General features: G+C 44.7%; 1 protein-coding gene across 1 annotated transcript; it reads left to right on the top strand.

Moving 5' to 3' along the window:
- Positions 1-1,447: 1,447 nt before the first annotated feature.
- On the top strand, positions 1,448-11,136 carry ZNF331 (zinc finger protein 331). The gene is made up of 5 exons (XM_032612807.1): positions 1,448-1,580; positions 2,628-2,694; positions 3,687-3,771; positions 5,559-5,685; positions 8,528-11,136. Exons 3-5 carry the CDS (start codon positions 3,763-3,765, stop codon positions 9,856-9,858), a joined length of 1,467 nt encoding a protein of 488 aa, XP_032468698.1. The 5' UTR covers positions 1,448-1,580; positions 2,628-2,694; positions 3,687-3,762; the 3' UTR covers positions 9,859-11,136.
- Positions 11,137-12,518: the final 1,382 nt, after the last annotated feature.

Here is a 12,518-nt window from a genome sequence, read left to right as displayed (position 1 = left end):
TCACTTACATGTGGAATCTAAATAAGAAAACAAATGAATAAATATAACAAAATGGAAACAGACACATATAGAAAGAACTAACTAGCGGTTATCAGTGGGAGGAGTACTGGGGCAGGGGCAAGATAAGGGTTGTGGATTAAGAGGTACACATTACCATGTTTAAAACAAATAAGATACAAAGATATATTGTACAGCACAGGGAATATAGCCAATATTTTAATAAATTTAAATGGCATATAATCTATAAAAATATTATATCACTATGTTGTACATCTGAAATTAATATAATATGTAAATCAACTAGAATAAAAAATAAAGAAAAGATTAGAATAATCTAGGGAAATGCCATCCCTACACAAAAATGCATAAACAACTGAGAGTATTGGTTTATGTTAAATGCCTCTGTGTTTCACTTGGTCCCATTAGAAGATCGATAAAACCTGTTTGAAAAACAACAACGAAAACAACTTATGGGAGGCAGGTAAACCCCCAGTATAGAAACTGAGCTCTTTCATAGTAGAGGTGTTAATAAGATGGGATGAGATCTTAGCACAAAATTCGTAGGCACCTTAGAAAATAAATATGAGTATTACTGACTCACAGCAAATAGACCTAAATTAAACTAATACATAAACAGTATAAAACAACATGATATACAAAAAAAGAACACTTACTGAAAGATTTCTTGGCCTCCCTTATTGCAAGCAATGCCTGTATCATAATTGATGGAAACCAGGTATGTCAGCCTAAAATACGCCTCTTTGACATAAAAATTATTTTGAGCTGAAGGCAATTAAGAAGCGGTAAACATACAGAAAGATTCCCCTTCTCTGTCCAAAGGCAGGAACTAAATTCTTCTTTTAATGGAGATAGACTCTTACCAGTCCACAGATGGCACCAGAGGAATCTGCAAACAAACCTCATTAAATGAAGATAAGGATTACCGGGCCCTAAGTGGACTATCACTAGCCCATTGCACTGTCAGTACTTCACAAATTTATCCTTTCTTTGTCTAAAAGGTATAAAAGCTTCCTGCTCTGGTTACTTCTTCAGGGCTTCATTCTCTTCTGAAAGCTCTCGTGTACATGTAAAAATTTAATAAAATGTGCATGCTTTTCTCCCGTTAAAATAATAATAATAATTTTAAAAAGAAATCTGAACGGCTGGTAGGTCTCCCAGCATTTACAAATTCTGCGACTCTGAAATACGCTCCCTCCCAAGTCACAGCTCCTCTAGAGGCAGGGAGAGAAGTCTTCAGAAGGCCTGTGTATTACCTAAGGTGCGAACTACATTTCCCAGAAGTCTCTGAGGCACAGCTCTATTAGAACCGTTGTGGAGTTGCATGCTGGGAAAGAGAGGCCGTGCGTTTTCAGCCCCGCGGATTCCCGGGTTTATGGACTACATTTCCCAGAGGGCTCTGGGGCATGGCTCCATTAGCAGCTCGGGGAGTTGCATGCTGGGAGATGCGCTTTCTGCCAGAAGGATTTTTATTCAAGCTTTGGTTTGCCGGTGACCCTGTCCGGAGGTAACCTCAACGCCGGCGCTCCCTCCCGACGCCGTCGGTTGTTGGGCCCCAAGCGGTGAGTAATTAGCATCCCATGAGGAAAACAGAGCGGAATACGGCGAGCGATGGCGATGAGGGAGAAGGAGAAGAGGCCCGAAACGGAGCCTCGGCCTCTGGCTTCGGGAGCGCTGCGGAGGAAGTGCGAGCGTGTGCGTGTGTGTATGTCTGTGTGTGTGATTGTGTGTGATCAGGGGCTCGGCCATGTCTGCAGACTGAGATGTGCGCGTGGGCGTCGGTGAGGGAGACAGGCCCGGTCCCTGTGTTTGTGACGCACTTGCGCGTGAGTGTGTGTAGCGGGGGGACGAGACGCGGCCCCTCCGGGTTTGTGTGCGTCCTGTGCGTGTGAGCATCTGTAGCGGTGACGCGGCCGGGCTGTGACTCCTCCACTGTGCTCTGTGTGAGTTACATGCGTGTGGGCTCTGCGGGGGTGGCGGGGCCCAGATGTGTCCCCGAGGCTATGAGATGTGCCGTTGCATTTCTGTGGGGTTGGCGCAGCCGTGTACCATGTCTCTGGCATGGGCGTCAGCCAGTGTGACAGAGCCTAGGTGTATGCGATTGTTCAGCTGTGACAGGTGCAGGACTGTCCTTGGGTGTGTGGCCCCGGATTGAGTGTGTAGCTCTGATGTCTCTGCTGCTTCCTCTCCCTTCACGTTCCAACCACGCGGGTACTTGTTTGGGCACAGTGGCCCCAAAGGAAAGTCAGAGCCTGAATGCTGTAGTGAAAATGACAAGAATGGCACAGACATGCTTATGAGATGGCAGCTTTGGAGCTAGAGGTGCTCTCCATCTAAAATTCAGGCTACCTGAATGACAGAATGGAAGGGCCTCCGGAATAAGATTCTTTTTTGGAAAGGAGAGGTCCCTGACCTAGGAGGTGGGGGTACCCCAATTACTAGAGTCTAGTTTCCACGAATCTCTGAAATACTCAGATGTGGGTGCCCTCTTATTTCTGATTGGTTTTAGATAAGACATGGGAGCAGGTGTGGCCTCAGAGGGCATTTTCGGATGTAATCTGTGCTCCAGAAAAGTCCTAATGTCTCATTCTGACCTCTCTTTCCTCCAGGCCAGCTGTCCTCCAGAAAAAGCATCCCAAGGAGAAAGAATCATCATCATCAGATCTTGAAATCAAGGTTCAGATAAGTTACCTTCTTGTTCAGTAAATGATTTGTGTTTATAGCACTTAAGAATATTTGCTTTCCTTGCCCCGAAATGTCCTCTTTAATAGTGACTTGACCCAGTAATTTCTTCCCAAAAGGTGTGACAAGAATCGTGAATGTGTATTCCCCATTGACCAACCGTCTCAATGAGTACTCACGTATTCAATAAGCAGACTGTTCACATCCTCCTGTGTGGTCTTCCAAGACTCCGCCAGGATCGAGGAATACTACTGGGAGGTTAACGTTAGCACTTTTAGTGTGTGATTTGGTAAGGAGGATATTAAATTTTTAGGTGGAATCCAAGGCTAGATGTCTTTGCTCTTTTCCACAGGGCTGACTTTCAGAGCACAGTAGGAAAGGAGAAGGTTTGATTGTTTTAGTCAGTTAATGACAAAGTTACCAGCTTTGTCAGGCTTTTTTTTTTTTTTTTTTTTTTTTTTTTTTTTGCGGTACGCGGGCCTCTCACTGTTGTGGCCTCTCCCGTTGCGGAGCACAGGCTCCGGACGTGCAGGCTCAGCGGCCATGGCTCACGGGCCCAGCCGCTCCGTGGCATGTGGGATCTTCCCGGACCAGGGCACGAACCCACGTCCCCTGCATCAGCAGGCGGACTCTCAACCACTGCGCCACCAGGGAAGCCCCAAGGCCAAATTCTTAATCCATATTCCCCCAACAGGGAGCTGGCCAGGAATCCTCCCACTGAAATTTCTGGATCTGACTTCAAGACAAAAAATAAAAGTTCCTCTGTCCTGTCTGTGCAGCTGGGTTTCCTGGGGTTTCAGGGAAAACTTGTTTTGTTTTTTTCCAGAATCCTTTTAATCTTCAGATGTGCTGTGTTTATGTGGGGGGCCTTGTGGGGGAAGAAGATGAGCGTTCTTTGGAAGAAAAGATGGAGGAGTGAAAAGGTTGTATTAAGTCATTTGGGGACCAAGGTGCACTTATTTTAATGCCTCTTTTTCCTTGTCTAGATCTGGCTTCTCTGGATGTTGTGTCTGCAGTAAAGGAGACCCCAAGAGGACCGATCAGTTCTTGAATTCTAAAACCATGGCCCACGTAAGTATGTTTTTCTCTTTCCTTCTTGAATTGTGATATTTAGGTCCTGTGGATACTTCTTTGAAATATCATGAAGGCTCCTGCCCAAGTGAGTCCCATCCAAGTACCTACTTCCCAGCTCTTCCTGTTCCAGTGAATAATAACGCCATATAGCCTATTGCCCACCTCTGTGACTAATGTTCACTTAACCCTTGAGCTAGTTACTCAGTATCTCTTATGTACTCACTTTTTTGTCAAGAGTAATTGGAACAATGGAAGCAGAAACTACCTTTGGAGAAATATTTGAGTCCAGTCTACGATTTGATGAGTTGGAGACATTGGTCCCATTTGACCACACGAGAAAACTAGAATTCCTCACTCATCTCCACTGATATTTTTCCCAGGCAGATAAGAGGGAACATTCGTATTCTTTGGTCTCAGTCTTAGTGTGTAGTGAAAGCTCACACTTTACGAAGCTTTCAGAATCGCGTAGAGCTGTGATTAGGGCCTGTGGACTCAGAGATCATGTTCCTGCCAGGGGACCCGGGAGATAAATTTTGTTTTGCACAGACCTGTCTGTCTGCTCCCGAATCATTTGATACCAGTTTCCTCTAAATCAGGAACAAAGAAAAGGCAAGGCTAGCGGATGGTAACAGGTAAGAAGGTCATTTCATACAAGAGTAATAAATGATCATATACCCCTGGAATTGGGGAAACTTTAGACATTTTGCTCAACCTAAGTGTGTAACTATCATAATTAAATCTAATCCTTCTCTATGATGGAATAAAAAAATGCTTTTGTCATTACAAAGGTGGACTGCTTAAAAGATAACCTGGCAAAATGATGAACCCGAGACTTGAAAACATTCAAACATGCAAAACCGATATTCTAAGATAAAAGATCTTATATTACATTTGGGAAGTAAACCCCAGACATTTTTTTTCTTTCTCCTTAAAGAGAAAAGGATGCTGTAAGAATCCATGCTTGCTGAAAATTCATGAGACAGGCCCGTTAGCAGGCTCTGTGCTTGTGCAAGAGGAGAACTGGGATTGGCTTATCCATTTCCTGACAGGTTGGCATGATTAAGAATTCCCCAGGGGCTTCCCTCGTGGCGCAGTGGTTAAGAATCTGCCTGCCAAGGCAGGGGACACGGGTTCGAGCCCTGGTCCGGGAAGATCCCACATGCTGTGGAGCAACGAAGCCCGTGCGCCACAACTACTGAGCCCGTGCTCTGCAACAAGAGAAGCCACTGCAATGAGAAGCCCGCGCACCGCAACGAAGAGTAGCCCCCGCTCGCCGCAACCAGAGGAAAGCCTGCGCACAGCAACAAAGACCCAACACAGCCAAGAATAAAATAAATAAAGGGCTTCCCTGGTGGCGCAGTGGTTGAGAGTCCGCCTGCCGATGCAGGGGACACAGGTTCGTGCCCCGGTCCAGGAAGATCCCACGTGCTGTGGAGCAGCTGGGCCCGTGAGCCATGGCCGCTGAGCCTGTGCGTCCGGAGCCTGTACTCCGCAATGAGAGAGGCCACAACAGTGAGAGGCCGGTGTACTGCAAAAAATAATAATAATAATATAATAAATAAAAATTAAAAAAAAAAAGAATTCCCCAGGGTGTACGTGGTTTCCCCTGCAGCAGGAGGGGCTTCAGCCACAGTCGTGTCCTCACTGACCCCTCCCCGTATCACAGGCTTTTAATCTACTCGCTGTATCCACCCCTGCACAGAGCGTAGCCCTTCCTCCCCCCTCCTCCATCTGGAAACTCTGTGCTTTCGTTTCATCAGGGACGTGTGGGTTTGCGTTTCCAGGGTTTGGTGACATTCTCCGATGTAGCCATAGACTTCTCTCAGGAGGAGTGGGCATGTCTGGACTCTACGCAGAGAGACCTGTACTGGGATGTGATGTTGGAGAACTACAGTAACTTGGTCTCGCTGGGTAAGTTGCCTGCCTCAGATAATCTGGACTCTGCTCCCTGCACAGTCAGCTCTCTCCTTTCAGGACCACCTTTCAAGATACTAGTTGAATTTCTTTCTTCCTGCTCCCAAGGGATGTTTTGAGCTTTGTCCAGTTGGAAATGGGCGTTACACATGCACCTTCACCTCCTCATCCATCAGTGATCTTCCCATCTCTGTCTGGCCCCTCCTGTAATTACCTCTCTTCCTTACTGGCCAAAGGACTGATTAGAGTTATTTAATTTATTAGAATAAATGTATTTATTTTATTTCATGACCATCTTCAAAGAAACCAAGCTTCATGCTGTGAGCCTATGTTTACACCCAAATTGCTGTCAATGGTACTTTGGGGACCCACCTTTAGGGGAAATGGCTCTACACAGTGACTTGATTTTCTCTAGCAAACCAGACTCTATGTTTGATGTAGAGGTGGGATGAAGGAACAGAATCTGTGTAAAACCACACCGAGCATATTGCATGCCCTACACATTGTACCCGAAGTAAGGTTGAAAGTTATAACCTGTGAATTCTGAGTTAAATATTGGATGATAAATATGTAAGGAAATTTCTTGTTTTTCTATTAGCAAAATAACAGCCATAATATTAATGGCTAATAAATACTGTGCTTGCTCTGCACCAGAAAACATTCTGAGCCTGGTGTGTATGTATATGTACAAATACATTTCATTCCGTTCTCAGAAGTTTATGAGCTAGGAAATTATTACGTCTAATTCGTAGATGAGTATACCGGGGCACAAAGTGACTTAATCAAGGAAGCAGAAGCAAACCTGGAACCTAAGAATTCTGGCCCCAGAATCCGTACTCTCAACTGCCAGGTTCTGCTTGCCTCCAGAAGTTTAAATAAAGACCTTTTCGGGAATTCCCTGGCGGTCCAGTGGTTAGGACTCGGCACTTTCACTGCTGTGGGCCTGGGTTCAATCCCTGGTCGGGGACCTAAGATCCTGCAAGCCTCGACACAAGACCAAAAAATAAAAATAACATTTTTTAACTTTTTTAAAAAATGAAGTAAATGTAAAATAGAATAGAATAGAATAAAATAGCCCTTTTCCCTACCCATCTGGTTTCCTGTTTGTCCTTCAGGCCTTTCTCTTTTCCTGAAGTCAGTTTTAGGTTGTTACACAAATTTGACTAAAGCGCAATCAAAAACTCTTGAGCCAACAGTTTTCTCCCAAGTTCTACGTCATGTGGCATTTCTTTTTTTGAAAGCAAGACATCTCATTTCTAAGCCAGACACAATTGTCTTATGGAAGCAAGGGAGAGAGCTTCGACAGTTGAGGAGAAAAGACACTAAAGTAGTGCAGAGGAGAGCGACAGCCAGCCCAGCTCGGGCAAGCCATCATTACCACAAGCGGCCCAGCTGGGCAGGGGGCAGCTGCACCCCTGAGGTGTTTGCAGAGCTCCCTACAAAGGTCTCAGGCCCAAGGCCTCTGAGGAAGAAGTCACCACCTTGAACTTTATCTTCACCCCATTCCCTTCTCAATTTGTCTTCCTTCTCATGTTTCACCCCTACTGAGTAGCAAGGGCATAGAAAACAGGACCCTGTGCCATTCGTAGTTTCTGAAAGTTGGTTGTTATCCTAGCTTCATGTGCTTTTTTCCTTTTTATCTATTTTTTGGTGATACTGCTTCCTGGGTTCTCTGTTCTTCCATCACGAAGCAATATCTGCTTATGTCTCTTTTGATGCTGTGTTAGCAGTCACTGACACTCAGTACCTAGATTCAGTATTTCATTGGGGGTTCAAAATGGTGGTATTCTATCATTGCCTCTTCATTTATTCACTATAAATCATTCTTTGAAGAGAAACTGACCCACCTGCTAATTGGTTGTGTAGTGGAACTGCTCATATTGGATAAGAAAGATGAAAACTTTGTTCTTTAAAGAAAAAAAACTCAGTTTTTAATAACAAAGGGCTGGTTTCCTAGCACGCTCCAAAGTTGGCCATTTAACATTTTTTAGTATCTGAATGAACTCATGAATTTAAACATGCTTTACAGTCCCTTGAGTTAGCATCCTTTTATTTTTTTTTGGCGGTACGCGGGCCTCTCACTGCTGTGGCCTCTCCCGTTGCGGAGCGCAGGCTCCGGACGCGCAGACTCAGCGGCCATGGCTCACGGGCCCAGCCGCTCCGCGGCATGTGGGATCTTCCCGGACCGGGGCACGAACCCGTGTCCCCTGCATCGGCAGGCGGACTCTCAACCACTGCGCCACCAGGGAAGCCCCTAGCATCCTTATTGATGCTCAGATTTTTCTAAACATTTCCTCCTAAGTGTTTCATAATTTTTATTATTAAATTAATTCTACACACATCTTTTGAATGTTGGATCTTTGTATCCAGAATTACTTTTAATGATATTACTTGTGTTTTTGTGTGTATACACAACTATCCAACTGTATCTTTTTATTTTCCTACAGTAGTTCTATATTTGATTTTCTTGGTTTTCCAGGTTTGTCATCACATCTATAAATTGTACTTTTTCATCTTCATTTTTGAGATTTGTCCCTCTAATTTTTTTTTTTTGCTTAATTGTTTCAGCTGGTAGGAAATAGTAGAGCTAATAGTAAGTGCCTCTTTTGTTTGATTTTAGCAGGGATGTCTCCAGTGTTTCCTCATTAAGTATTGTGATGCTAGACGTGGAATCTAGATTTTAATAAGAGCCCTAGGTAATTCATATTTTTCCCACTGGAGGAGTTTTATTTCTGTTAGAGAAGGTTTTAGTTTATGATTAGGTTTGTTTTTGTTTTCTTAAAAAGAAACAAAATATGTTGGGGTTTTTGGGGTTTTTTGTTCGTTTTGTTTTTTTCAGATTTGGAATCACCATATGAGACCAAGAGTTTACCTACACAGAAGGGCACTTATGAGATAAATTTTTCCAAACAGAACTCAAACAGAAAAAGTAAATCCCTTGGCCTTGACTGGATGTGTGAAGGTGAGTTTGAAGGACCACAGGCCCCACAAGAGGGATATATCAATCAAATCAACTGTGGGAAAACACCCACTTGCAGAGAAAATACCTCTGTCCGACCACATCAGAGACTTCATAACAGGGAAAATTCCTATGAATGTAAGGAATGTGGGAAGGCCTTTAGCCGAGGCTATCAACTTACTCAACATCAGAAAATTCACACTGGTGAGAAACCCTACGAATGTAAAGAATGTAAAAAGGCCTTCCGTTGGGGTAATCAACTTACTCAACATCAAAAAATTCACACTGGTGAGAAACCTTATGAATGTAAGGACTGCGGGAAGGCGTTTCGGTGGGGTTCAAGCCTCGTTATTCATAAGAGAATTCATACGGGTGAGAAGCCCTATGAATGTAAAGACTGTGGGAAGGCCTTCAGACGCGGTGATGAGCTCACTCAGCATCAGAGATTTCACACGGGTGAGAAAGACTATGAATGCAAAGACTGTGGGAAGACCTTTAGCCGAGTGTATAAACTAATTCAGCATAAGAGAATCCACAGTGGTGAAAAACCCTACGAATGTAAAGACTGTGGGAAGGCCTTCATTTGTGGTTCCAGCCTCGTTCAACATAAGAGAATTCACACCGGTGAGAAGCCCTATGAGTGCCAAGAATGTGGGAAGGCCTTTACTCGCGTCAATTATCTCACTCAGCATCAGAAAATTCACACTGGCGAGAAACCTCACGAGTGTAAGGAATGTGGGAAGGCCTTCCGCTGGGGTTCGAGTCTCGTGAAACACGAGAGAATTCATACAGGTGAGAAGCCATATAAATGTACAGAATGTGGGAAGGCCTTTAACTGTGGCTATCACCTTACTCAGCATGAGAGAATCCACACTGGTGAAACGCCTTACAAATGTAAGGAATGTGGAAAGGCCTTTATTTATGGGTCAAGCCTTGTCAAACATGAGCGAATTCATACAGGGGAGAAACCCTACGAGTGTAAAGAATGTGGGAAGGCCTTCAGTCACGGCCATCAACTTACACAGCATCAGAAAATTCATACTGGTGAGAAACCCTCTGAGTGTAAGGAATGTGGAAAGGCATGTGAACGTGTAGACCATCCTCCAGAACATCAGAGAATTCATGCTGTTGAGAAACCTTTCGGGTACAAAGAGCATACAGAGGCCTCTATTCAACATTCATTTCTTCCACGACAAGAGGAAAATCCATGATAAGACTTAACGCAAGAAAGCCTTCACGGTCCCTCTTCTGCTTATAGAATATCAGAAGTCATATGAGAGGTGAATTTGGAGTATTGGAGAAATCACTTTTTCTTATTGATCACAACATACTCAGTTGTAGACTATTTTCTACTGGATAGGTTAGTTTCCTGAATGCATAGAAACCTTCCAATACCATTTCATCTCTGTCGTATTTCAGATTTGTTCTAAGGTAAAACTCTGCTAATGGAGCATATGTGGGAGAGCTTTTCTCGTGGTACATACCGCTACCTGTTTCCATCACCATCCCACCTCTTTACTCCCTGTGAGGCACTGAGAAAATTAGCCGTTACTCTCTGTGCATTATCTGTGAAATGGCGATAATCACACCTACCTAATGCTGCTGTTGTGGTGATTAAATGAGTTTGGTACATGTAAGCTCCTTGAACGTGTATCTGAAATGTTGTGTAAGCTCAATAAATATTAGCTGTTTTTGTTGTTCTCATTACCATTACCATTGCTATTAGTGAATTTTTACAAGAAGACCCCCTGCGGGTGCAGTGAGCTGAGAAAAGACTATCAAACTTCTAGAAGAAAATATGGGGAATTCCCTGGTGGTCCAGTGGTTAAGACTCCGTGCTTCCACTGCAGGGGGGCACAGGTTCGATCGCTGGTTGGGGCACTGAGATCCCACAAGCCGTGCGGCGCGGCCAAAAAAAAAAAAAAATAGAAAATTTAGGAGATTATTGTCACAGCATTGGGGTAGGCAGCATTTCTTAGTGTACAGAAGACATTAAACAAAAAATAAAAAGTTATTAAGTTGGACTTCATCAAAAGTACAAAGTTCTGATCATCAGATGACACCATGAAGGTGGTGAAAAAGCAAGAAGACTGGGAGAAGATATTTACATAAACCTGACAAAGGATTCACAAAGAAAGGATAAAAAGAATCCTTCAAGTCAATAATAAAACATCAATTAAAAGGTGGAGGGAGACTTACATAAGCACTTAAGATCACCAAATGGCAAATAAGTAAGTGCAGATGTGTTAAATGTCATCACTCCTCAAGGATATGCAAAGTAAAATCATCAAGTGATGTCACTAGACACGCACCAGAATGGCTGACGTTAAAATTGCTTATAAGCCAGTGTCTTTGTTGGATGTTCAAACATGGCCTGTTCAAGAAGGAACAGCAGCTTCCCTGGTGGCACAGTGATTAAGAATCCTCCTGCCGGGCTTCCCTGGTGGCGCAGTGGTTGGGAGTCCGCCTGCCGATGCAGGGGACACGGGTTCGTATCCCGATCCGGGAAGATCCCACGTGCCGCGGAGCGGCTGGGCCCGTGAGCCATGGCCACTGAGCCTGCGCGTCCGGAGCCTGTGCTCCACAACGGGAGAGGCCACAACAGTGAGAGGCCCATAAACCCCAAAAAAAAAAAAAAAAAAAAAAAAAAGAATCCTCCTGCCAATGCAGGGGACATGGGTTCGAGCCCTGGTCCGGGAAGATCCCACATGCCGCGGAGCAACTAAGCCTGTGAGTGACAACTCCTGAAGCCCTCGTGCCACAACTACTGAAGCCCATGTGCCTACAGCCCATGTTCTGCAATAAGAGAAGCCACCGCAATGAGAAGCCCACGCATCACAATGAAGAGTAGCCCCTGCTTGTCACAACTAGAGAAAACCCACGCACAGCAACGAAGACCCAACGCAGCCAAAAATAAATAAATTTATAAAAAAAAAAAAAAAAAAAAAAAAAAAAAGGAGGGAGAGAATCAGCACACTGGAACTCTCCAAATCCTGGAGGTCCCGCAACAGGGATGGGAAGGTGATACTCAAGGGAGGCAAGTGGATTTGCCCTGGGGAAGGGGCCAGGGCCCAGGATCAAGTCCTTGAGAGAGCTCAGGGAGCAGTTAGACTCTGGAGGGACCTGAGCTGTCTTAAGAGGGTCAGTCCTAGAGTGAAGAAAGTGGGTTGTCTTGGAGAAAGGACTTGAGCCCATGGTGGGGAATCTAAGAGTATGGGTGGGAGAGGACTAGAGCCCATGGGAGTGAGTTTGAAAAGCTAGGGGCGGGGCTGATGGCCATGGGAGGGCCTGGTGCATTAGGAGGGAGAGGCTTGAGCTCAGACAGGTCCTGGGAGACTGGAGAAAAGGAGAGAGTCCAGGAGGGGAGCCTCTGAGAGCTGGAGAACTTGAATGCTATCCATGAATGTGGCCTGGGAGATCTAGGGTGGGTGCTACAGCCAGTGGGAGAACTGTGGCACAGGGGATGCCAGTGTGGTTAGAGCCCAGAGGAGTGCCTTATGAAGGCCGACAGAGGGTTCAGAATCAGGTTGACGTAGGCCTTATGTTTGGTTTATCTCAGGGTTGGGGTTACATTTCAATTCAAGTTACTCTGTCCTTGGGTTACGTATACCGTAGTGTTAGGGTTAGGTTAAGGATTTGGATCCTTGGCAGGGAGGGAATGAGGGAACATGGAACATATTTGGGGGGAGGGATGCCAGACATATACAGACCATTCCACCAACAACAGAACACATATAGAACAAACATTCTCCAGGATAGACCCTATGTTAGGCCACAAAATAATCTCAACAAATTGAAAAGATTAAAAGCAGATTGAAACCTGACCACAATGTAATGAAACTAGAAATCAACAGAAGGAAAACAAGAATAC

The sequence above is a fragment of the Phocoena sinus genome, chromosome 19 (assembly GCF_008692025.1).
Source record: "Phocoena sinus isolate mPhoSin1 chromosome 19, mPhoSin1.pri, whole genome shotgun sequence".
NCBI lineage: Eukaryota > Metazoa > Chordata > Mammalia > Artiodactyla > Phocoenidae > Phocoena > Phocoena sinus.
This window is presented reverse-complemented; position numbering and strand designations above follow the sequence as displayed.